At 40.4% G+C, this 27491-nt stretch overlaps 1 protein-coding gene and 1 long non-coding RNA gene across 2 annotated transcripts; one reads left to right on the top strand and one right to left on the bottom strand.

The window, feature by feature from the left end:
* Positions 1-2238: 2238 nt before the first annotated feature.
* On the bottom strand, positions 2239-4804 carry LOC125145153. The gene is made up of 3 exons (XR_007143477.1): positions 4627-4804; positions 3674-3765; positions 2239-2383 (listed from the first exon to the last, which is right to left on the bottom strand). It is a non-coding gene; the product is annotated as an uncharacterized LOC125145153 (long non-coding RNA).
* A 15138-nt stretch (positions 4805-19942) lies between these two features.
* Positions 19943-21700, top strand: LOC113643886 (C-type mannose receptor 2-like). Its single transcript, XM_027148343.2, has 4 exons — positions 19943-20317; positions 20454-20792; positions 21111-21202; positions 21381-21700. Exons 1-4 carry the CDS (start codon positions 19984-19986, stop codon positions 21483-21485), a joined length of 870 nt encoding a protein of 289 aa, XP_027004144.2. The 5' UTR covers positions 19943-19983; the 3' UTR covers positions 21486-21700.
* The last annotated feature ends 5791 nt before the right edge of the window (positions 21701-27491 follow it).

Below are 27491 nucleotides of genomic sequence, written 5' to 3'. Positions count from 1 at the left end.
TTTGAAAGAAGAGATTCTCTAGTTTCAGAAACTAGTTTCAGATTGATTCTAGGCCTTACTGGCACAAAGTTACAGGGGTTTGAATGCAGATTTTCCTGTCCGCCTGGGTTGTTTTTCTGATAAACTGATTAATCTTATTTTTCTGGAACATGTTAGGGACAAACCAACAACTGAGAGTCATAGCCACATGTCTTGGCTTTCACCAAAAAAAATTCAAGTCAAAAGACCCAAAAATGGATTTTATATGAATATTTATCTACGGCCCTGGTCGTCGGGTGCAGCGTTTTTGTGTACTTGTTTACTATATAACTTTGAAATAAAAGGCTGCAGGCTCAGTCTGACAAGCCATAAATAAGCCTAGACTCTCTCTCTATCACTCTGGTGTGAAAACAGGCCTGTAACTTGACACCCTGAGCTGTGAGAGGGACAAAAGGTCAGGGATTACGCAAGAATTCTTCTGCGCATCCAGTTCACGCAGACACAGGCAAAGAACATACGGCATGTCATATACCGTTGGAATTGTCTGCTTATTGGCTAAACGGCTGTATAGGTCCCAGCCCATTTCATTGCTATTGGAAGGAGTAATTGTCAGTCAAAGGCGGGTTCCCAAAAAATGAGGTCATGCCACCATTGGCTTCCCAGCCGTCTATCTCTGCCATACAAGCACTGATTGGCTCAAATGAGGGCTTATTTGATTCGTTAGGATCTGGGCTATAAATATGACGTAGACTTTGAATTTTTGAATATCCCAATTAGGAGTTAGAGCGGCAAAACGAGATGATGGCGCACTTCTGTTTCCAGTTTTCAGAACACTAACGGAATATTTGGATTAAAAGGCTTACAGGATTTCAATTCCTTGGACCTGTGTGGATTTTTGTGGATTATTTGTGTTGGAATATATTACCCCAGTGAAGAAAGAGACGCGTCTAAAGGTAAGGGAAAAGCCGGTATAGCGCCACCTAGGTCAGTTTTGTCCGAAATTTTTTTCTATTTGTATGAAGGCTGTGAATCATATTGTGCTTTGTGTGTGGGCTTAAAAAATTATTGAGAGTATAAACTTTACTAGGTAAATAGGTTTTTTCGTGTTTTGGAGGATTTGATGCTTTAAAGTTGAATTGAAGCTTGTTTCTGGGTCATCCCCTAGTGGTCACGTCTACTTCACGGCGGCCCGTAAGAGGTTCTTAGTGGTTATGCTACAGAGTCATCATGACTTCTACCTGCTGTAAGTGATATAACGCCAGAGTTTGGGGATTGTTAACTTCACTGAAGACATCCAGACATTCCGCTAGAGAAGCTACACTACAGGCACTCTCATTAACACTCTCTAGTCTGAATGTACAGCTTGAATCCTGCAAACTTCTCCATCCTACAGCTAATAAAATACACTTTTCACAAACAACGGCCATTAGGCTATGCATATTCAAGCATGAAACCTTTAACACTATATTAGCCAATATTTCGGTTTCATAGTCCAACCCCTGAACATAAGGAGCATATGATACAAGCATTTTGGATGCTTCTTTTGAGATAGAACTTCATGCAAGTAACAAAATACTTAGTGAATAAAGGGATCAGGCTACTCAATAATGATAATAATAATAAGAAGAAGAAGAAGAAGAAGAAGAAGAAGAAGAAGAGGAAGAAGAAGAATGAAATAGTTTATTTATTTTGTTAGTTAGGAAGGGATTTTGGAAACATTCATTACTGGAAAAAAAGAAAAAAAAGAAAATACTATGAACATTATTTACGGTTGCAAACAGTTTTGGTGTTCTGCAAGTCCACAAGCAAACAATTCATTATTTGCTTTGTACTCTGCTTCCTCCTTGTGGACAAAGTCGTTATTGCCTAAAAATTAAAGTGGTGCTGATATGCATTTACCACAGAGAGACTGTATTAAATTTCCCAACTTAAATAATTTCTCTATAATATAATTTCTCTATAATATAGACATTAAAACCAAATATATATTATATTTAGTTTATACATTATAATATTAAAAAAAACAATATATAGACACCTGAAATTAAGCATTAAATCATAATTTATCAGTTCATACAGATAAATTAGAAAGGCATAAACATTTAACTCAGTAAAATGAAAAATGTTAAAGGTGTATATGACAGGTATTTTGCTAATTTCTGCTAATGTCTGCCAAATGCTGTAAATGTAAATGTAAATGTAATTTCCTTAAGATTTCATTACAAATGATATTATATAAGTTTAAGAGTAACTCTTATGTGAAATCCTCATGGAGCATTTTGAAGCATTCATTGTCTGGAATGAGAGCCTGTCTTTTCTTGTAAAAGATGTTTCCATCTTGCTGCATCCTCCAAGTCAATGTGATGGTTTCCAACAGGCCCTTTTCTTCAAGTGTTTGCTTTATCTGAAGAACAGAATTTGATTCCTCAATACCATTCTTATATAATAAAGACATTTTTATTACTGTAGTAACTCTTGTATATTTAAATCTACAGGAACTTACTGTGATTATGAAAGTAGAATTAGCAGTTATTAAGCACCTGTTAAGTTGCAATATCGTACTGCTCAGAGTATTGCACATGTTGTTTGGTACTGAACACTAATGGAACGTGTTCAACAAAAATAATATGCAAGGTGTTCAGCTGATTTTCTTTCCTTAGTTTGTTGGATGAATACAAGAACTGACTAATATGAGAAGATGACAAACTAGCACATTGTTTTAGGGTTTGGGAAGTAAGATTTTAATTGATAAATATATGAGCACTCATGCTGCAAGTTATAAAGTCAGGTGCCATGTTCTATAAATTCAAACTGCTCATTATTTCCTATGAAAAAAACCCCGCCCATAAATCCATTCTACTATTGTGTCACATATGTAGAACGAAGAGGCAGAGGATCCAAATGCAAATGAAGATTTTACTGAACAAAACACAGGTAATCCTGGGAAAGGAAATGACAAAACAAGAGGAGAAACATGGCCACACATACAACAGCCACAAAAGAAAACAGCCGACAAAGGGAACACAGGGTTGCACAGGGTTGAATACATACAGGGAACCAATTACTAACGAGAACAGGAGCACATGACTATAATAAGACAAAGCACAAAATGTGAAAAAATATGCACTGACAATAATGTTCATAAACACTTGCTAACCTTAATTAGTTGATTATAACCACTATAAGTATGCGTGTCCTAGTTATAAGAAGTAATGCTAGTTGATCATTCTTCTTATAATACACGTGTTCAGGTTAAACTTTATTTAAAAAAAATGTGAATACATTTGTGTATAAACCTTATCAATTAAACGTTGTACAGTTAATCAGTTACTATTGCGTAAAATTAATTTTCTTTAATAATGATTTTAACAGTGATTATGCCAAAACATACCATTTTATTAAGTATTTATACACTGAACTGGATTTTCTTATCAGAAACAGCTGCCTATGTTACAGCTACAGGAACTACATTCTGATAAATTAAGTAATGTGTCAGAATCTGCTGACATGTTTAAACTGATTATTACATTTTGTTGCAGTATTTTATCCATTTTACAGTATGGGTAGGAAATTCTGATAAAGTAAGACACACCAATGGCATAACTATGTTTTTGTTACCAGTAGGAAATTCTCACAAGAAGGAAAAATGATATACCTGCATTAATTATTGTGTTAGTCCAAAACTCAAACTCACCTGCTCTAAAATATACGACTGTATATTAGGATCAAACACACTGCCATCAGACTTCACCTGCAGTCTCACCATCTGTCTCCTCACTCGTGGAGCTGTGGACCACACACACACACACACACACACACACACACACACACACACACACACACACACACACACACACACACACATACACATATTTCTAGGTGATTTAATGATGAATTTTAACTTACTTTTACATTTATCACACATATAGTCCTTATGTTCTAGGAATGTATATTTTTCTCTATTCTTTATTGTAAGTTTTTTGTTTGTTTGTTTGTTTTTTGGCAAAATTCCTAAATTAAAGTGGACTTCTTCACCACAGTGAATTGGATTTAATTAAATTTTAACTTAATTATTTCCATCAAGCAAGACTCACTGGTGTGACAGAAGAAATAGTGCAGGTTGGTGCAATGTTCATCACTGAACAGTCCGTTGTTAAATAATCCACAGCTCCCCATAATTCTCTCAGCATTATCTGGTTTTCCAAGAACCCATGGGATGTTTGAGATCACTGTGCTATCCGACCACTTCCAACCATCTCTGTACAGGCCAATCCAGGAGTCTCCCTGGACAGCCTTAATCTGTGCTAATATGTTTTGATCTGAGCTGTTAAGAGCGCTGGCCAGGTCTGTGTGATATGTTCAGCAGTAAGCCCGAGCTTTATACCAGGTCACTAGACTGTTGACGCCGATGAACCTGTTAGCACCACTGAAACTAGCTGTGAAATGGCAATACATTTTTGATCACATTAAAACTGTGAACAATTTTGCACCTGACTCCAAAAAATTTTATGCCAATATATTATTTATAATTTTTTGACCCTTTTCATTTCAGTAATTGACATTTTTCTACTCACAAGGTAGAAATCATTCACAATAATCACAATATAAAATGTCAAAAACTAAACACATTTCAGGATACTGACTCACCATTGTAGCATATGAAGGCTCTCAAATATGTACACAATAAATCAAACCATTTAGCAGATCCAGCAATCAGAACACATGCTTCTACTGGCAAAGCATTATTAGGCTGTCCAGGGGATCAATTGGTATAAGTGACATAATTCAGTCGGACGTTGTTTAGGGAACAGCCCCAGCTAGTGTAATCATCATACAATTCGACCCATGCCAATGATGTCAGACCTTTACTTGCTGCTTCTGTCTTCAGTCTTAGCCAATCAGTGTCACTTATGACTGTTGCCAGGTCAGTGTAAATCATCCTGCAGTAATTATGTGCATTTGTCCATGACTGCTGTGTCATGATCAGGTTATATTTGTGAGTGATGCTTCTTGGGAAGGAGAAAGCAACCGGGACTAAACCTGTAATATATAGTAAAGTAATACATTTTTATTACAGAGCAGTGAACATTCACTTTACATTGGTGAATGTTTGAATAATAATTACCAAAAAAAAGTTATGTTTATGATCCTATCTTGTTTGTCAGTCACTAAAAAACTACTACTAACTAGATTTGTAAAGTTTGTCGCGACAAACTTTGATGTTGTCTTTGATGAGGCAAGTATTTGCAAAGGCCGGTGCTTTTTGGAGGTGAGTGGACATAAGGGTCAGTGTTACTTTTGGAGGCAAGTGGACAGAAGGATAGGGTGCCAAAACATTTGGGGGCAAGTTGAGACGAGCATGTGATGTCATCCGAATGAATACTCCTGAGGAAGTTCCCCTCCTTGGGCTGAGTGTTTTGATATGTCACATGTTCATGTTGTGCTAATTTTTTATTTTTACGTGACATCATGTGACATCATCAGAATACACATGAGGAAGGTCCCCTCATTGTTCTGAGTGTTTTGATATGTCACATGTCCATGTTGTAAAAAGTTTTTTGATTTTGTATGTTTTGGGGGTGGGGCTGCGGCACAACCGAAAGGCCAGTCAGTACACCAATTTAAACCTTTGTTCAGAGTATCACCCTAAAGGAGCTGGCCGAGTTTGGTTTAAATAGTTTGAAAGCTTGCCGAGTTATAAACCTCCAAATTTTATAAAAAGGCCAGTTTGAGACCCGGTACCGGAAGTACCGGTACTCAGATCGCTTAGAAAAGTAACAGCAACAAACTTCAGACCACAGACTACAACATATCCGAATTTAGTGCATGTGGCTTGAAAGCCCTAGGCCGCATTAAATTTTATATATTTTTGTCTACGCTGAAATATCTTCTACAAAGCCAACATAATAATACAGAATAAATACACAATGACAGAATCATTTAAATTAAACCAATTCATTTTATTACCAGTTTATTTTGTTAAGTTTGCTTTTTTTATTATGGGTTCTCTGTACAATGAGAAACAAACTAAAACAAACAAACAAACAAAAGTTTGTTTAAAAGTAAAAAGACCTGAATACCATATGTAGTTTATGCATATTATAACCGTGAACGGTGTATTAACAGTTTAATTTATACATAATGTAGAAGAAAGCAACAGCAAAACAAGTTTATAAGGACACTCACTAGTGAGATACAGGAGCAAAAGAGTCTGCTTCATGATGTTGCTGTGGAGTCAAAAAAGCAAATAGCAAAAATGTGCAATTAAAGTAATAATAATAATTTTAATAAATATGTCTAGCATTAATCTGTAACATCTGTAGAGCATTAATTCAATTCAATTCAGGTTTATTTGTATAGCGCTTTTTACAATAGACATTGTCTCAAAGCAGCTTTACAGAACATAAACACAGAGCAGAAGGTAAACATAATTAATGATAAAGGAATTAACGAATAATAAAAGAAATAAGAATTAACAGAATAAAAATTCTAGATTATTATTAGTTGTATGTAGTTCACAGTGTGTATGTATTTATTCCCCTATGAGCAAGTCTGAGGTGACTCAGGCAGCAGTGGCAAGGAAAAACTCCCTTAAATTGGTAAAGGAAGAAACCTTGAGAGGAACCGGACTCAAGGGGGAACCCATCCTCATATGGGTGACACTGGGAGTGTGATTGTAATAACAATTACATTGTTATAGATTATTAATAAAATTAATCTGTCAGCCTTTCAGAATCATGGTGATAAACCATCTAGATATAATTATGATTATGAAGTGCTCAGCAGCAGGATTGTAGTTACATTTAAAAATCTACAACAATAACATTATTATCTCCTGTTTTGAGATGTTTGAGAGATGCATTCACAGATTCCCGCATCATGTAATAATTAATAACGGCTCTGTGAACTTGGCATATCAGACTATTGGATGCAGACAAATTGCACTTTCTAATTCCTCTCAATTACTTCCTCATTATGATATTAACTCCATACTGAACACCATATTACACTGCAATGCTTTAAACACTACTGGAATTTATTAGTTAAACTTTAGTTGTTTTTTTTAAAACAATGTAAACTGAAGTAATTATACTGATATACTTGCCCCTTAGCGACACATGTTTTCGGATTGCATAGGAAACCTTACGCGCCCCCACTAAGGAGTGTATCTTAATTTGCATGAGGTCGTGTTGGAAACACAAGATCAACTATTAAAAGTTCAGGGTCTTACCCTGAACACAGGTGTCCTTCGAAGTCCCCTCGGTCTACTAACAAAGGCTGCTCTCCAAGGTCTTCTACTTAAACTATTGTTTGAATCTTTAAATGAAGGAGGCAGACTTAGACCTTTTTGTCTTTTCAGGATCCTCACAATGGGAGGCCTTGTTTTTATTAAAAGTGTAATAAAAAAAAAAGTGTAATACAAATAGGTGTGTGTAATATATGTAAAAGAAAAAGATTACAAATAAAAACTTCCTTCAAATAATCAAACAGTACTAGAATAAGTAAAAGGCATTAAGATGCAAAGATTATAACAAACCAAGAAACACTCTCCAAGTGTAAACTTGTGTTTGTTCTATGATGCACCTAAAGTATAACATGCACTAAGGCTGTCTACAATAGAATGCACACTCAATGTGATTCAAGGCAGGCTTTTATACTTTTTTAATGTGGCCAGATTTGGCTGTCAAGTTTGGTTGGCTTTGTACCTTTTAGACGGCTACCATCTTATTTCATAAATACTTCTCGGTTTCCCAAACATATCTTGCCAGCCGACTCTGTGTGCTCTGCTAATGTCTTTTCTCTTCTAACCTAACGGTTAACACTTCTATATATGGTCATACTTCCTGCAACTTCTCAGGCTGTGATTATATAGAACTGAAGCTTCCTCTCGCCGTGGAATTTGACAGCAAGCTATAAAACACTGCACGTGCAGATTACTCCGAATACACAGAAGGCTTTACTTTTAACAGCAGGCCTTGAAACACTTGTGTGCAAAGACTCTCAGTAATACACAGTAGGCTTTATAAGTGTTTACTACTAGAAAGTTTACAGTAAACTACACAAGATTAATCTAATCAACTCTATTACATGAGGATACATGATTATAAGTAAAAGAAAAGCATTTCAGAATTTCTTTTGAACATTCTGAAAATAAAACATAATAACACATAATGCATTATAGTCTTCTTTTTTATTTTGGAATCTTCTCCAGCTGTCTAGGTACAGCGTCTGATCCCTCGGTGTCTTCTTGATCTGATGTTTTTGCTTGAACTGGTTTTCAATAAGTACCAAAACTGCTTTTCAGTCCCTGGTTCTTTATCTTAATGTGCAGAGACTGATTTCCATTTTGACGTTTGTGTTCAGTCAAATACATGGAACCTTTGGAAAGTGATGGGGGATTTTATTAATGTGTTCCACACACTCACTGAGACTATTTGACATCTGTGAGATTCAATTTTATTAAATGTAATAAACACTCACTGTAAATATTTATTAACAATGGCTAAAATTATGAGAACACTTCTTTGTGGAAGTCGTGTCTGAAGCTCTGTGTGAAATCAGCCCAGGTACAGTAGATCATGTAACTGAGCAATGCACTCCAGCAAGACCATATAGGGGGATGTACATCACATTACTATACCTTCTTTATCTTCAGACTCTGTGTTGTTGTTTTTGTTTGTGTGCATGTGCATACCAGTAATGTGTTCTTCCTTTCAAACTAGCCTTATTCACACACTTTCACAATGTGCATGGATGCTGCCCTGGTGCCATTGCATCTCCAGAGAATTTGTGTACTCAATTATCTACACACATTCTTGTGCAGTTAAAGCACATAGCGGCCAGGTATTGAGATGCCATGCTTGCCCATATGGGATCTCTAGGCCTCAGGCTGAACCCAGAGTAGTGCATGTTTTCTCCTTTTCAGACGGTAGTGTGGGAATCAGCCATGATACGAGCGTCTGTCATGTGCTTGGGTGAAGTCTGTCCTTTCTGCTGTGATGAATATTTGACTAGGGCAATTCCTCCCTGCTGCCCTGGCACAGAGCGTACTCAGCCTCATGGCTGAAGCAGAGAATGTTGACAGTGAAAATGGATGACTCGGGAGCAGACATTTCACCCCTGCAGAGACTTGTGCAGAGTCATAAGGGTCAATATGTCATAGTCTTCATTCCCCTCTTATGTGGACAAGACATCAGCCATTTGGTGTGATTTCACACAGAGCTTCAGACTCTACTTCTACAAAGAAGTGTTCCCATAGGTTCAGCCATGACACAGTATGTCGTTTCCTTACTGGGTTACATATGTACCCTTTTGGGACATGTTGTAGAAAAATCCAAATAAAAATTCACATATCCAGAAAAAATAGAGAAAAACAAGTATTTTCTCCCTTTGAGGTTTAAGGAATGTCTTGGAGGTTGTAATATTACCAGCTGTTACTGTGTGGAAATTTGCATCATCACCTCATGTTTTCTTCACATTGTCGTTTTCTTACAGTGTCCAAAAACAATGTACGTATTCAGGATGTTAACGAAAGGTAACGAAAACGATTTTTAGGTCTTGTGTAGAAGCGACAACACCTCAGCTTATTTGTCAAATTAATGACATGTAACCATAACATTATTTACAGCTTTCAAACAAAATAACAATTACAACAAATACAACCCATTTTTTATACCACAACTGTATTTTTATTAAACAGGAGAGAAAACTGTTAAGCTTGAATCTAAACAACTTTTTCTGATGATAATACACACAATTATTCAGCTGACATCATGAGCTACAGATCTTCACTGCTCTTTTGTGCCATCATTTCATTTCATAAACAAATCAGTGCTAATCTTTAGACAAACAAATGATGAGAATTTACATCACAGTGGACAGAATTTCCATTTCTACTATACTTTTCTAGTGATAGCATTTGATTAATGCTAGTTCTCAGTGCACTTCTCCTAATACTCTAAGAATCTCGATTTGGCCTTTCTGGCCTTTAACACATAATGTAGATCTTCCTGTATAATTACAATACTCTGGAGCTCCTTTGTAGATCCATCATTTTGAAATCATTATGATTAAGATGCCTCCCAATGGGTTCTATTTTAACTCACTGCCCAAAAATGCTGCCTCCTAGTTACCAAGAAGAGACAGTGATGTTTTTATAAAGCATCCATGATCATTTTGTACATGATGAATGTTGGATCTGATTATTGGCACATGGCTATTCCATATTAAAGGAACGTGAATTCACAGAAACATAACATTTATGTAGCACATTGAGTTTAAGTTTGGTAATAAACCAATTATAAGTAAGAGGTAGCATATTTATTAATATTTATTGATTAATTAATGAAGAACTATTGTAGAACGTTACGTAAATAAATATAATATTTAGATATAGGAACTATTACTGTAATTTTTACTGAATTTCTATTGGTACCCAATTTCCATTGTGTGATGACTGTACAGTGACTTAATGGATGTGATGATAAACACCATTTAGAACATATTACATGAACATACTTTTATTAACAAGCAGTTATGTCAGGACCACTTGTCAAAGTAGATTAGATGATAGCATAAAGTTAGTTTTGGCAGTATGGTTCTGTTCAGGGCAAGAATTCACACGCCACGGACCGAGCGGGGACAGCAGCGACTAGAAAATATAATAGACCCACAAAACAAAACCATATGCCAAGGAAAAACTGGCTGAGCAAATTTCGACATATTTGCGACGAGCACGTTGCTGTAGTCAGTTGAAGCAAAGTGTGCGGTGTGAAGGGGGAAGCATACATCCCTGCGGCAGCAATATGCAACGAGCATGTTGTATATCTGCTCAGCTATAGTGGAGGCAGCAGGGGAAGCATCACCCTGAGCAGAGCAGATGGTGGCATATTTGCAACAAGCATGTTGCTTTAGAGAGTTGAGGCCAAGTGTGCAGCGTAAAGGGGGAAGCATAATACACCCCTGCGGCAGCAGTATCTGATGAGCATGTTGTATATTCGCTAAGCTATAGCGATAATAGGTAGGGGAAGCATGCACCCTGTAGAAGACTCTAGTACATCCGCTGCTGGTCAATAATCAGAGAAAGCATCACTCTGGGCTGAGCAGTAGGCGGCATATTTGCAACAAACGTGTTGCTGTAGTAAGTTGAGGCCGAGTGTGCAGCGTAAAGGGGAAAGCCAAATACACCCCTGCGGCAGCAATATGCAACAAGCATGTTGTATATATGCTAAGCTATAGCGATAACAGGTAGGGGAAGCATTCACCCTGTAGAAGACTCAGGTTGCTCATGAAGCTTGATGTCGGAACGTACTTTTGGAAGCTAGTACATGCAGGGTTAATCATGAACAGGGGAAGCATCACCCTGGGTTGAGCAGATGGCCAGACTTTCCTTTCAGCTCGAATCCATGGAGTATAATGGAGTTTAAATTGGCCGGCAGCAGTGAAGGAGTTTAAGTCACAGCAGCAGCGACGCGCTAGAAAGCAGCAGCGACGCGCTAGAAAGCAGCTCAATGAATGGGAATTTAAATGGTCGGGTAATATGGATGACATAACCGGATTGGTGCGCGTTGTGGACTGCTGATTGACAGCTGATGCACGCTTGACGATGTGGCCTGCCAGAACTAACGCGAAGCTTAATTTTTGTAAATGTTAATTTATAGAGGTTTTAATAAGAATACATGTGATGCAGTGTCTATGGTGTTCAGTGCCAAAAATGAGTGGATAAGAATTCCTCCACAGTGCTGTAACAGACTCATTGCAAGTTATCGCAAATGCTTGATTGCTGTTCTTGCTGCTAAGGGCGGACCAACCAGTCATTAGGTTTAGGGGGCAAGCACTTTTTTACACAGGGCCATGTACTGTAGGTTTGGATTTTGTCTATTCCCTTAATAATGAAAACCTTCATTTAAAAACTGCATGTTGTGTGTCAGGACTCGGCCCGGACTTTGACCACATGTATTTGTTTATGTTCTTCTTCACGTGTCTGCCCCACCTTTGTCTGCTTCTCCAGTCTCCACACACCTGTTTCCCATTGTCATTATCCCTTGTCTATTTAACTGTGAAGCATTGCATTGTGCACCGCGGAATCTACTGTTGTCTTGTCCTCTCTGTAGTCCGTGTCCTGTTTCGTGTTCTTTTGTTATTATACCCCGTTTATTTTGCTATCCTGCATTTGGGTCTGTTTTCATTCCTTGCTTTGTGACAGAAGATTCCACCACACCAAGACACAGCAGGATAGCTTTAGCCTGGACCAACCGATTGGGAGCCCTTTTTTTTTTCCCCGCTGGAACTTCGCGGTTTTGCTGACATCGGTCCACATTTTTCCGGTGAGGGACGCCGCTTCGCTTCCGGTTTGCAGGTTTGTAGGCCATGTCACCAGCCTGAGTTTTTTTTTTTTTTTTTTGGTGTCCTGCGACATCGCCCCGTAACTATCTGGAAACTTCCGATTTCCATTTAGGATGCCGCCCCTCTTCCTGTCTGTGGGGGTGTTGGAGGCCCGTGTTTTGCCCCATGGATATTTTTTTTTGTTGTTCTGTGTAGGAGGATTTTTTTGTTTTCCCCACCCTACCTCCCCTTCCTGGTTTCTGAGAGGTGGGTCTGGCCGCGGTGCGTCGGGGGTAGCGCTCGGCCCTCCTGCTTGATGGTGGACATTGCTCGGCCCCCCTGCTCAGCTGTGGACATTGCCCGGCCCCCCTGCTCAGCTGTGGACATCGCTCGGCCCCCCTGCTCTGCTGTGGATGTCGCTCGGCCCCCATGGCTACGCCGCCACGTGCTTTGCTCCCTCCACCTGCCTCGCCATGTGCCTTGCTCCCCCCACCTGCCTCACCGTGTGCCTTGCTCCCTCCACCTGCCTCGCCATGTGCCTTGCTCCCCCCACGTGCCTTGCCATGTGCCTTGCTCCCCCACCTGCCTCGTCGTGTGCCTTGGGCCCCCCACCTGGACCTCGTCTAGACTGTCAGGACAAATTGTCGAATCGGGAGCCGCACGTTGAAGGGGATGACTGTCAGGACTCAGCCCGGACTTTGGCCACGTGCATTTGTTTATGTTCTTCGTCACGTGTCTGCCCCGCCTTTGTCTGCTCCTCCCATCTCCACACACCTGTTTCCCATTGTCATTATCCTTTGTCTATTTAACTGTGCCGCGTTGCCTTGTGCACTGTGGAATCTACTGTTGTCTTGTCCTGTCTCTAGTCCATGTCATGTATCGTTTTCTTTTGTTATTAAACCCCATTTATTTTATTATCCTGTGTTTGGGTCCATTTTTATTCCCCACATCGTGACTTTATAACTTATACTTTATAACGTATACGTGACTTTATAACTTTATCTTTGACTAATATTTAAATTAGTTTGATGATCTGAAACATTAAAACGTGACAAACATGCAAAAAAATAATAAAATCGGCCAACACTTTTTGTGTGTATATATATATTTGTGTGCGGAGTGATTTCCTATTATCTTTTCAAACAGAAGAGTATAATCATAACTTAATCTAACTACAATAAAATTTAACAATGTTTATCTTTGCATTTCACAGCTAATTTCAGTGGTGATTCCAGGTTCATCGGTATCATTAGTCCTTATCTGACCTGGCCTGATGCTCAGGCTTACTGCCGAACACAGACTTGGCCAGCTCTCTTAACAGCTCAGATAAGAACATCCTATGGAAACTGAGCGACATCCAGGGAGCTTCCTGGTTCAGGCTCTACAGACACAAGTAAGTGGTCAGGTGGAACCATTGCTTCAAACCTACCATGGACTCCTAGAGAACCCGGTAATTATTTTGGCAATGAAGACTGTGCATCACTGATTAGCGAAGTGCTTAATATGAGTGCATTATTTGTGAGTGAGTCCAATGAGTCTTTTGTTCTATTTCTGTTAATTGTAATATATATATATATATATATATATATATATATATATATATATATATATATATATATATATATATATATATATATAGGGTGGGTTTCTCCTGAAGTCCACAATCATCTCTTCTGTCTTGAGCGTGTTCAGCTCCAGGTTGTTGAGTTTGCACCAGACAGCCAGCCATTCAACCTCAAGTCTGTAGGCAGACTCGGTGAGGCCGATCAGTGTGGTGTCATCTGCAAACTTCAGGAGCTTGACAGAGGGGACATTAGAGGTGCTGTCATTTGTGTACGGGGGAAGAGCACTGGGGAGAGGACACAACCCTGAGGAGCACCAGTGCTGATGGTGCGTGTGCTGGATTTGAGTTGCCCCAGTCGCACTAGCTGCCTGTCTGTCAGAAAGCTGGTGGTCCACTGACAGACAGAGTAGGGCACAGAGAGCTGGGTTAAGGTGTGCTAGAGGAGTGATGGGATGATAGTGTTAAAAGCCGAGCTGAAGTCCACAAACAGGATCCTCACATAAGTCCCTGGTCTGTTCAGATGCTGCAGTCCCATATTGACTGCATCATTCACAGACCTGTTGGCTCTGTAGGCAAACAGCAGAGGGTCCATTAAGGGTCCAGTGATGTCCTTCAGATAAGCCAGAACCAGTCTTTTAAATGATTTCAAGACCACAGATGATAGAGCCACAGGTCTGTAGTCATTTAGTCCGGTAATTTTCAGTTTCTTTGGGACGTGGATGATGGTGGGGACTTCACACAGCTCCAGTGATCTGTTGAAGATCCGTGTGAAGATGGGGGCCAGCTGATAAGCACAGGTTTACAGACAGGCTGGTGAAATGCTGTCTGGGCCTGGTGACTTTCTACTCTTGATCTTCCTGAAGACCTGTGATACATCATCTTCACTGAACTGGATTTTAGGTGTGGCTTAGTCCGGGGTTCCAGGTGGTGTGAATTGGGCTTTTTCAAACTTGCAATAGAACACGTTCAGGTCGTCTGCCAGATGTTTCACCACGGTGCAGGGGGATGGTGTTGTGTAGTTGTTGATGGCTTTCAGAACTTTCCACACTGAAGCTAAGTCTTTAGAGGAAAACTGAATCCGTAAAACAGATTTAGCTGATTTCAGTTTCTGCCTGTAGGTAGGTATGAGATGAACTAAACAGAGTCCCAGAGCTGCCTGTGAGACAGAGTGATATGCATCCTTTATTGTTGTGTATCAGTGAACCAGTGTGTTACTGTCTCTGGTGGGACATGCAACATGCTGTCTGTATATTGGCAGTTCACGTGAGAAAATCGCTTTTATATTGTCTTTTAAATTTTAAACCAATGTATTTGTCATGCACGTGAAACAGGTTACATCCAAATGCTGGATTATTAGGCAAATTTGAAAACAGGCAAGGTTCAAAAATAAGGCAAACAGCAATATCAAAGGAAATCCAAAAACAGTATTCAATAATCCAGGTGTGGGTCAGGCAGGTTGCAAACATTCATAAACACGAAAACAGGCAAAGGTCAAAACAAGGCAAAAGACGGAACCAATAACATGCTCAGAATGCTAACAAACTAACAATACTTCACGACATCCAGGAGTTCTGAGTGGGCTTAAATAAACCAGGTGATTGCAAATAGGAAACAAATAGGAGGTGCAATAAATTGTGGGAAATAGAGTCCTGATGCTAAAGTGCAGCAAATCCTCTGCAGGCCAGAAGAGGGAGCCCTCATGGTTCTCATAACAGAACCCACCCCCCCCACCCCCCCGGAGGGTGGTGGAGCAGAGCCAGAACAGGGGTTGGGACAGTGGGCCAGGTCCATGTGGTGGTAGAGGGCAGGGCGAAGCTGAAGGCCAGGGCGGAGCAGAAGGCCGGGGTGGAGCCGGTGGAGCAGATGGCCCGAGCGGAGCCAGAAGAGAAGGTGGCCCGGCCGGAGCCGGAAGAGAAGGTGGCCCGGGCGGAGCCGGAGGCCAGGGTGGCACCGGAAGAGCTGGTGGCCAGGGTGGCGCTGGAAGAGCCGGTGGCCAGGGCGGCGCCAGAAGAGAGGGTAGACTGGGCGATGCTGCAGGCAGAGACAGAGACCCGAGCAGAGCTGGAAGACAGGGCGGTGTCGGAGGCAGAGCCAGAGACCAGAGCGGAGCTGGCGGCCAGGGTGGTGCCAGAGGCAGAGCCAGAGACCAGAGCGGAGCTGGCGGCCAGGGTGGTGCCAGAGGCAGAGCCAGAGACCAGAGCGGAGCTGGCGGCCAGGGTGGTGCCAGAGGCAGAGCCAGAGACCAGAGTAGTACTGGAGACCAGGGTGGTGCCACAGAGCAACTCAGTAAACTGGTCAGCATCACAATCCAAGGTGGTGCTGGAGGTATTCTGGGCCTGTAAACAGGGACAGGAGGTAGAGGGGCTAGCAAAGCCAGTGAAATAAGCCACAAGACAGATAACACAGGAGAATTGGTTGGTTTAGGCCAGGCAGATAGTTCATAGTTGGCCATCTTACATGGGACAGATAGTCTCTGGGGGTTGTTTACAGCTATTGTGGCAGGGGTAGAGAGTCCTTGGAACTTAGGAGTGACCATACTAGCTGATTCAGCAGATTCAGTTGGGGCAGTTGATGCAGATGGATCAGGTGATTCGGTTTATTCAGTGGGTCTGGATGAATCAGATGATTCCGATGATTCCCCTGGTTCAGATGACTGGAATGACTCCGGTGACCCAATTGGTTCAGATAATTAAGATTGCCAGGAAGAGTCAGATGGTTCAGAGGGTTCAGGTGATTCAGTAGATTCAGACGGTTCAGTTGAGGCGGGTGAGGCAGGTGATTCGGTTGGGTCAGTGGGTCTGGTTCATTCTGATGACTCCGGTGACTCAATTGGTGCACATGGTTCAGAAGAGTTAGTTGTAGATGGCTCGGGAGAGTCAGATGGTTCAGAGTCCTGGATTTGGGAACTGCCTGGTGAGAAATAGCCGAGCAGCTGGTTCAGAGTCCTGGATTTGGGAACTGCCTGGTGGGAAATAGCCGAGCAGCAAGCATTCCGCGGTGCCATAGCGAATACAGGAGGCATGGGACTGAGAGAACACACCTCTGTAGCCCTGGGGATCATTAAACTTGACATAACTGGACTTCGACTCTTAGACACCCATACAGACGTCATCTGGGGGTCCAGTAGACTAGACATTAGTAATTGTGGCTTTGCAGAAACAGGAGAGGTAGGTGAGGCAGCCATTTTGTGAAGTGGTCGGGGTGTTTTATTAGGCAAATTCCAAAACAGGCAAGGTTCAAACATCAGCAATATCAGAGGAAATCCAAAAACAGTATTCAATCCTCCAGGCGTGGGTCAGGGCAGGTAGCAAACATTCATAAACACGAAAACAGGCAAAGGTCAAAACAAGGCAAAAGACGGAACCGATAACACACTCAGAATGCTAACAAACTAACAATACTTCACAACATCCAGGAGTTCTGAGTGGGCTTAAATAAACCAGGTGATTGCAAATAGGAAACAGGTGTGCTGAGTAAGAGGTTCAATGAATTGTGGGAAATAGAGTCCTGATTCTAAAGTGCAGCAAATCCTCTGCAGGCCAGAAGAGGAAGCCCTCGTGGTTCTCATAACAGTATTGTTTAATGTGAATGAGCAGGCAGGATGATTTTCACATGATTACAAAAAAAAAAAAAAAAAACCTACATTAGAAGATCTGTTCTCAAAAAGTCTTGTGAAAACATGTTTACTATAGGTTTTTTTTTTGTTTTTTTTTTTTTTGCTTTTTCAAAAACCACGCATAAACCTTATTTTGTGATTAATCAGTGAGAGGCCTAAACTGGAGAGCAGACCTACTCTTTATTTGCCAGGAAAATACATTCAAATAGTCATAGTGCACTTATCCAAACAAGGAAAGGCCTGATGTCCTTTAACACATCAGGTCTTCCTTTATGATTACAATACTATGGAGCTCCTTTGTAGACCCACCATTTTTAAATTATTACAATGCCTCTACATTCCCACCTGGTTTCCCAATGGGTTTGATTTTATCTCACTGCCCTGATGTTAGATATGATTATTGGCACATGGCTATTCCACACTAAAGGAACCTGATGAACTTCATTTACTTTCTGTGATGAAATCTGAGGAAGATGGGGCAGAATTTGGTTTTATTGAAATAAGGACTCTGGAGTCTTTGTGAATGTTAAAGTAAGATGGAAATCAGATTGCATCACATGTCAGAATCTTACCAAGGTTAAGATAATAGATGAAGTATCCCCCTAAGGTTTTAGAGAGTTGTGTACAAACAGTGAAGATCTAAAACAGAGCTACTGAAGAAACAGCAGCCTTCTGATTTTTATATTACAGGTATGATTTAATGTTCTTATTGTTAGAATTCACAGAAACAACATTTATGTACCACATTGAGTTTAAGTTTGTTAATAAACCAATTATAAGTAAGTAAGAGGTAGCATATTTATTAATATTTATTGAATAATTAATGAAGAACTATTGTAGAAAGTTAAGTAAATAAATATAATATTTTGATAAAGGAAATATTACTGTAATTTTACTGAATCGGATAAAGCGGTAGAAAATGAGTGAGTGAGAGTGAATTTTACTGAATTTCAATTGGTACCAAATTTTCATTTTGTGATGTCTGTACAGTGTCTTAATGGATGTGATGTTAAACATTATTTAGAACATATTACATGAACAGACTTTTATTAACAAGCAGTTTTGTAAATGTTATTTAGACTGAAACACCTGAACAAAGACCAGGTTGATGGAACATGAGCACAGACTTAACCATTAACATGGCATGGATCAGACAATGGACATTAAACATTAGACCAAGTCCAAGTGCTTTACAGATTAAATATTAGTGCTTCAGTGTCCAGAGACATGGTTCAGGTGTTTGTGATGATGTGACTTGGTGTGTGGTGTGAATGTGTGCAGTGGTTGATGGGTGCTGTGATCCCTCACTGCTTTTGGCCCTAACCTGACACCTGATGATGATGTAAACTTGATTAGATAATCATTTACAAAGGTGCACAAATAAATCACTTGGTATTTGATACTTACATATTATTATTTCAGATTGAGGTTTTATTTTCATCAGCTAGCTTTCCATCATGAAGCTGAATCTTTTTCTTCTTCTGCTTCTCACTGGTGAGATTATTTTTATAATCCACTAATGGCATAATTTATGAAATTATTATCAGGGTTTGAAATGACCATTTTCAGTCAGCAGCCAATTTGGCTACTAAATGTTTAAGATACCGGCCAAAACTTCTAATAACCTTAGAAAAAACCCTCATGCTTCCATCTCCTCATCCTTTTACCTGGGCAAATCAGTACAAGTACAAAGAACATCAAACAAAACAACAAGACAAACTTGTGGACTAAATGATGTACAATACGGTTTGCTAAAATTGTCAGATGTTGCAAAATAAATCTTTTCTGTTGACCAAATGTTTTAATCCCATGTAAGTATCACCACATTATTTAGTATTTAATAATACAAAGTGTGTATTTAATATTTCATTATGACTCATGAGATCAGTATTTGCACAGATTTGTCTTACATGAAGTTCCCCAAGAAATGAATGAGTGAATCTAATTTATGAAAAGTAAGCCGACAAATTGACTAGTGATTTGACAGCATGCTACAGCTGATCTTTACCTGGTGTTGATTTCAAACCCTGATAATAATTAATATTACACAAATTAATATTACATGTTTAAATATTATATATTTAAACATGTAATATTAATTTGTGTAATATTAATTATTACACAAATTAATATTACATGTTTAAATATTATATATTTAAATATCACAAATGTGTGTGGAGTTTCCAAAATAACATTTTAGAGAATTTAATGAGAATTGAACAAGTGAATATAAACATTTATAAAAGAGTTATAAAAGAATATACCTGTCATTATTTTATAAGTTAATAAATAAATTAATAAATAAATAAGTTAATATATAAATTGTAATTAGTTTTAATTGTATGTTTTATTATTTTTATTTTATTATATTTAATTGTTTTATCAATAGTCAAATATTCAGCAGTTAAAGTTTACTTTGTATTTAATAAATAAAATGTCACCAACAGGACTGGTCCCAGTTGCTGTCCTGCGAACCGTCCTTCACAAATATGACCTGGTAATGACAGGGGCGAAATGGCCTGTTGCACAGAAGTACTGCAGGGTGACTTACAATGATCTGGCAACAGTCATAAGTGATTTTGATTGGCTAAGAGTAAAGAAACTTACAGCAGACAAAAATCTGGCAAAAAATGCCTGGGTCGGATTATACAATGATGTCAATAGCTGGCGCTGGTCCTTAAACGACCTCCCACTGAAGAATGTCACCTATACAAACTGGTACCCTGGAGAGCCTGATAATCTCGGTGGAAATGAAGCATGTGTTATGATAGGTAGCTCTAATACATGGTGTGATGCACCATGTATACATCCAAAACCCTTCATCTGCTATAATGGTGAGTGATTATCATCATACTGATCTGTTTTGTTTCAGTTTGAAGGTTGATTTTCACACATTTGGTTTTATTTTGGTGTCATGTTTCCTGTACAGACAGATGACTGAGACGTGACCTTCTTTTCTTTTTCCCACAGCTAATTTCAGTGGTGCTGCCCGGTTTATTGGCATCACTACACCTCTGTCCTGGCCTCAATCTCAGGCTTACTGTAGAGAACATCACACAGATTTGGCCAGCGCTCTTAACAGTTCGGACCAAAACATGTTAGGGCAGGTGAGGAACATCCAGGGTGATTCCTGGATTGGGCTCTACAGAGACACATGGAAGTGGTCAGATGGAACCATCGCTTTAAACCTACAATGGGATACTGGACAACCTGATAATCGTTATAGCAATGAGAACTGTGCAATGGTTTATAACGGAGTGTTCTATGATACAGACTGCAACAACCTGTTTTGTTTTTTCTGTCATTCCAGTGAGTCTTGTGTTTTTCTTGATTTTTGCTATTAATATACAGTTGATGGCAAATAAAATACTCAATTAATTATTTAATTTAATACACTTTTTTAATTCAAGTAAGTAAGTAATAAACAAACAAACAAACAAATATAAAATGTGTTATTTATTTAATTCAGGAGTAACTGACAGTCCAAGGAGAAGATTGTGGAGGATGTTCAAATTAGACTTTTAGGAAAGGAAATTAAACTACTGTGTGTGTGTGTGTGTGTGTGTGTGTGTGTGTGTGTGTGTGTGTGTGTGTGTGTGTGTGTGTGTGTGTGTGTTTATTCTACAGTTTCCACTATGAGGAATCAGACAGTGAGACTGCAGGTGAAGTCTGATGGCAGTGTGTTTGAGCCTGCTGTTCAGTCGTCCATTTTAGAGCAGGTGAGTCTCCGGAAGTCTCTGAAATTTGGAGAAAGTTTGTGTTTTAACATCAATGTTATCACTGCCCATCTGTTCATATTCCTGTCATTCATTCCTTTTTATTAATTCCTCTTTTATGGGCGACATAAATTTCTTTTCTTTTTAATTTTAATGAATAAATCCTAATTCTAATCTTCAGATGAAGCAGAAACTGAATGAACATGGCATGTTGGAGAACACCACAGTGACCTGGAGCGTGCAGCCAGATGGAAACATCTTCAAGAAGAAAAAAGGTGACCTGTAACATCTAAATGTTCACCTTCAATTCCGGCAGATTGTAAACTGACTGAAATGTATTTAACCTTCAATATTTAAGCTTTAATCAGAAGGGGGCAGTAGAGGACAAGATTAACTAGAAGTAGAAGAACAAACATCTCATTTTATTGTTCTGTTTGTAACACAACCACTTTGACTTCATCTTAAATTTAACATTAGTTTCATTGTTTTGTCAAATAATTATTATTTAATATGTTCAGCTTTTGCTGCAAGCAACCACTGGACACAGTGATAAGGAGAAAGTCAAAGAGGGTCTGTTAATATACTGGGCTTAATACATCAGTGTGTCGTAGTAAAGAATAAATCCTATATAGAAGAGAGAGAATGTAACAGAACCTGTAAATACACTGTGTGTACTTAGAACAGTCAGATATAATTACCTTGACACTATTACTGTCCTTTTATTCTTCTCTCTATTTAGATATATTTACTTATTTTGTTGTTTTTATTGTAATATCTGTACTTGTCACTGGCCTATTTAAGAGATGTTTAAAGCTTACTTATGTGCTCAGTTTTGATTGTTTGTGTCTGTAAACACTAAATCGCTATCTTTGAAAATTAGTGCTGGTTTGGTATTGCCTTGCCAATTTAGCCACCTTCTCAACACTTTGGGTTCCTGCTCTAGGAAAAAAAAAAAGAATGGTTTCTTTTCCCCATAGATCACTGTAGTGGGCATTCAGACCTTTATGTTATAAATATTAAAACTTGTAAAAATTATAGTTTTACTTTTTATAACTGAGTATTAATTTAATATCTCAACAAAATGTCTGATGAAATTGTGTGATGAGACTAAGAATGAGAGATTCACATTCAAGTGCTATGTGTGATAAACCTAACATGTTATACCTTACTCAGAGGTCTAATCAAATGTTATCACTAGAATAATACTGTTCTTCAAAATTAAAAGCTTTGTTGGAAGATTTTTTCTTTATGTTTTCTGTTGTTTTACATTATTGCATTTATTTATTTATTTCTATTCATGCTGAAATGTAATAATGTAATTGGTCATTATTTTCATACCCTTTTGTCTTAAAAAAACATAGTTCCCTTTTAAGAAAAGGGAAAGTAGAAATGGAAATTCTGTCCACTGTGATGTAAATTCTCATCATTTGTTTGTCTAAAGATGAGCACTGATTTGTTTAGAAAATGAAATGATGGAGCAAAAGAATCATTTGCAGTGAAGATCTGTAGAAGAAACACTCAAGATGTCAGCTCAATAATTGTGTGTATTATCACCAGAAAAAGTTGTTTCAATTTGGCCTAACGGTTTTCTCTCCTGTTTAATAAAAATACAGTTGTAGTATTAAAAATGGGTTGTATTCTAATTATTTTGTTTGAAAGCTGTTAAAAATGTTATGGCTACATGTCATTATTTTGGTAAATAAGCTGATGTGTTGTTGCTCCTACACAAGACCTACAAATCATTTTCGTTACCTTTCCTTACCTTTCGTTAACATCCAGTCTGAAGACCTACGAAATGAGATACTGTGTCATGGCTGAACTTATGGGAATATTTCTTTGCAGCAGTAGTGTCTGAAGCTCTGTGTAAAATCACACCAAATGGCTGGTGTCTTGTCCACTTAAGAAGGGATTGAAGACCACGACACATTGACCCTTATGACCCTGCACAGAAGGAATATTAATGTGATGTACATCCACCTATATGGTCTTGCTGGAGTGCATTTCTCAGTTACATGACCTACCCGGGCTGATTTCACACAGAGCTTCAGACACACAAAGAAGTGTTCTTATAATTTTAGCCATTGTTAATAAATATTCACAGTGAGTGTTTATTACATTTAATAAAATTCTCACACACATCTGAGCTATAAAAGAAATTGTTTTGAACCTCACAGATGTCAAATAGCCTCAGTGAGTGTGTGGAACACATTCAGTAAAATTCCCCATCACTGTCAAAAGGTTTCATGTATTTGATTAAACACAAATGTCAAAATGGAAATCAGTCTCTGCATTTTAAGATAAAGAACCAGGGACCTTTTTAGGTCTGTTTCAAGGTAGGTTTTTATTTTTTAGTTTAAACTATAAGCATAATTTTTTTGTTATAAATGCTCAGATATGGTGTAATGCTTCTCTCTCATCTTTGTTTGCTCTGTATGTAAGAGAGTGAATTTATAGGGATTGATTAGAGAAATTATTTTATTTCATTTGATTGCATGGACATATGTTTACATTTTTTTAAAAAACAACTAAAGTTTAGCTACTAAATTCCAGTAGTGTTTAAAGCATTGCAGTGTAATATGGTGTTCAGTATGGAGGTCTAATATCATAATGAGAAAGTAGTTGAGAGGAATTAGAAAGTGCAATTTGTCTGCATCCAATAGTCTGATATGCCAAGTTCACAGAGCCGTTATTAATTATTACATGATCCAGGAATCTGTGAATGCATCTCTCAACCATCCCAAAGAGGAGCTTATCATTTTATTGATGTAGCTTTTTAAAATGTAACTACAATCCTGCTGCTGAGCTCTTAATAATCATAATTATATCTAGATCGTTTATCGCCATGTTTCTGAAAGGCTGACAGATTAATGCTCTACAGATGTTACAGATTAATCTTAGCCATATTTGTTAAAATTATAATTATTACTTTGTCTGATTGCACATTTTTGCTATTTGCTTTTTTGACTCCACAGCAACATCATGAAGCAGACTCTTTTCTACATATGGCATTCAGTTACCTTTCGGAACTCGAGCTGCGTCGAAACGCTATGGGAATGCCCCTGCGTGACCATGCTCTGAACCACGTGTGTAATCTGACCAATAAGCGTTGGGACGTGATGTCATCGTCGGGTTGACGTCACGTAAACAGGAAGCTACAAATGGCTGCGAGATGGACAAGTGGATTGCAAGCAGATGAGTCCCAATGGCTGCTTCTTCTCCCGACGCGAGCAGCGTGGCATTACATGTCTTTCCCTCTGAGGAAAGAGAGCTGATGGATGCTAGTGAGCCTGTGGGCACCTCACAGCCTGTGCTGTATGAGGAGCTCCTCGAGGTCGTGACACGAGCCGTAGCCAAGCTGGATTTAGATTGGCCGGTGGAGCAGCAGAAGCAGTGCACACCCAGTAAGCTGGATGAGTGTTTCCTGTGCCCTGTGTCACGGCAGGGGCCGAGGCCTAGGGAATGGCATCTCCACTCCGAGGTCTTGGAGTTCATATGGCGGAGGTTCTACAGAGCCCAGGTGGATCTGTTTGCAACCCGGGAGACCTCGCACTGTCCCATCTGGTTCTCTCTCTTACAACCAGCCCCGTTAGGTCTGGATGCCATGGTGCAGTCGTGGCAGAGGCTATGCCTGTACGTCTTTCCCCCAATCGCACTGCTCCCTGCAGGTCTGGAGAGAGTTCGCCGGGATGGAGTCCATCTCCTCCTGGTAGCACCTCGATGGCCGGGCAAGCCATGGTTTATGGATCTGGTGTCCCTACTCGAGGGCCCTCCATGGGAAATTCCCCCCAGGAGGGATCTCCCATCACAGGTTGGCGGAACGCTGGTGCACCCCCACCCAGAGCTGTGGAGGCTGTGGCTGTGGCCCCTGAGGGGGAACAGTTCATAGCAGCTGGTCTCTCTACCGAGGTAGTAGAGACCCTTCTCCACTCCAAAGCTGATGGCGACTGTTTACGCCTGGAACCAGATAACTGCCTGATCGGCTCAGTTCTGGAGTTCTTACAGGAACAGTTTGCCACTGGGTTAGCCCCCTCTATCCTGAAGGTTTACGTGTCTGCAATCGCGGCATATAGCACCCCACTGGCGGGGCAGTTGCTGGGTAGGCACCCATTGGTGACATGTTTCCTCCCCGGCGCCCGGAGCCTGAGGCCTGGGAAGCGACCCAGAGCCCCCCTTCAAGCCATTGACCGAAATGGCCCTTAGGTTTCTGTCTAAGACCACCTTCCTCTTGGTGATTTCCTCCCGGAAGAGGATCAGTGATCTGCAGGCCCTGTCCGTGGCCCGTCTCGCCTGGAGTTTGCCCCTGGCATGTCCAGAGTGTTTCTCTATCCGAAACCTGAGGTACGTACCTAAGTTGCTTTCGGCACCTCACGACCTGTCGTGTTGCAGGCATCCTGCCCTCCTCCATTTATAGCCCCCGAACAGGAGCGACAGTACCGACTGTGTCCAGTGTGAGCACTGGTCACTTATCTCCGCAGGACGAGTCCATGGAGAAAATTGGAGCAGCTGCTCGTCTGCTACGGCCCTAACAGGAAGGGTTTCCCGGTCGCTAAATAGTCGTTGAGCAGATGGGTAGTGGATGCGATTGTGTCGGCTCACGAGTCCTCTGGCCTCCCCGCACCGCTCAGGGTCCGAGCTCTCTCCACCCAGGGTGTGGCGGCCTCTACGGCCTGGTCCGCTGGAATGGCACACCAAGACATCTGTTGGTCCACCCCGCTGATCTTTGTCAGGTTCTATGACCTTGACCTCAGAGCCACCCTGGGCTCCTCTGTCCTATGTGCAGGTGCCAAGGCCCTCACTCTCTAAGCAGGGTCTGGTCAGTGTGGCGTGATTGGACACTAGTTCCCATAGCGTTTCGACACAGCTCGAGTTCCGAAAGGGAACATCTCTAGGTTATGACCGTAACCCTAGTTTCTTAAGGAACGAGACGCTGCTTCTCCGTGCCACACTCCCTGCATCCCTGCAGCGCTTACCTTCTCTTGCAGGAGGTAGCGTCTTGTCCATCTTGCAGCCAATTGTAGCTTCCTGTTTACGCAACGTCACCCGCCGATGATGTCACGTTCCAATGCCTATTGGACAGATTACACATGTGCTTCAGAGCGCGGTCACACAGGGGCGTTCCCATAGTGTTTTGATGCAGCGTCTCGTTCCTCAGGGATCTAGGGTTATGGTCGTAACCTAGAGACTTTTTTTTACATTTAAACAAACTTTTGTTTGTTTGTTTAAGTTTATTTCTCATTGTACAGATAACCCTTAATAAAACAAAGCAAAATTAACAAAATAAACTGGTAATGAAGTGAACTGGTTTAATTTAAATGATTCTGTAATTTTGTATTTATTCTGTATTAGTAGTAGTAGTAGTAGTAGTAGTAGTAGTGATTTTTTAGTGACTGACAAACAAGATAGGATCATAAACATTACTTAATCACACACTCATTTTCTACCACGTTATCCGAACTACCTCGGGTCACGGGGAGCCTGTGCCTATCATCGGGCATCAAGGCAGGATACACCCTGGACGGAGTGCCAACCCATCGCGGGTCACGGGGAGCCTGTGCCTATCATCGGGCATCAAGGCAGGATACACCCTGGACGGAGTGCCAACCCATCGCGGGTCACGGGGAGCCTGTGCCTATCATCGGGCATCAAGGCAGGATACACCCTGGACGGAGTGCCAACCCATCACAGAGCACACACACACTCTCATTCACTCACACATTCACACACTACGGACAATTTTCCAGAGATGCCAATTAACCTACCATGCATGTCTTTGGACTGGGGGAGGAAACCGGAGTACCCGGAGGAAACCCCCGAGGCACGGGGAGAACATGAAAACTCCGCACACACGAGGCGGAGGCGGGAATCGAACCCCAACCCTGGAGGTGTGAGGCGAAAAAAGTCAGGTGCAAAATTGTTCACAGTTTTAATGTGATCAAAAATATGTTGCCATTTCACAGCTAGTTTCAGTGGTGCTAACAGGTTCATCGGCGTCAACAGTCTAGTGCGCTGGTATGAAGCTCGGGCTTACTGACGAACATATCACACAGACCTGGCCAGCGCTCTTAACAGCTCAGATCAAAGCATATTAGCACAGATTAAGGCTGTCCAGGGAGACTCCTGTATTGGCCTGTACAGAGATGGTTGGAAGTGGTCAGATAGCACAGTGATCTCAAACATCCCATGGGCTACTGGAAAACCACATAATGCTGAGAGAATTATGGGGAGCTGTGGATTATTTAACAACGGACTGTTCAGTGATGAACATTGCACCAACCTGCACTATTTCTTCTGT

Source organism: Tachysurus fulvidraco, chromosome 7 (assembly GCF_022655615.1).
Source record: "Tachysurus fulvidraco isolate hzauxx_2018 chromosome 7, HZAU_PFXX_2.0, whole genome shotgun sequence".
Lineage (NCBI taxonomy): Eukaryota > Metazoa > Chordata > Actinopteri > Siluriformes > Bagridae > Tachysurus > Tachysurus fulvidraco.
The sequence above is the reverse complement of the archived record's forward strand: the minus strand, read 5'-3'. Positions and strand labels throughout refer to the sequence as shown.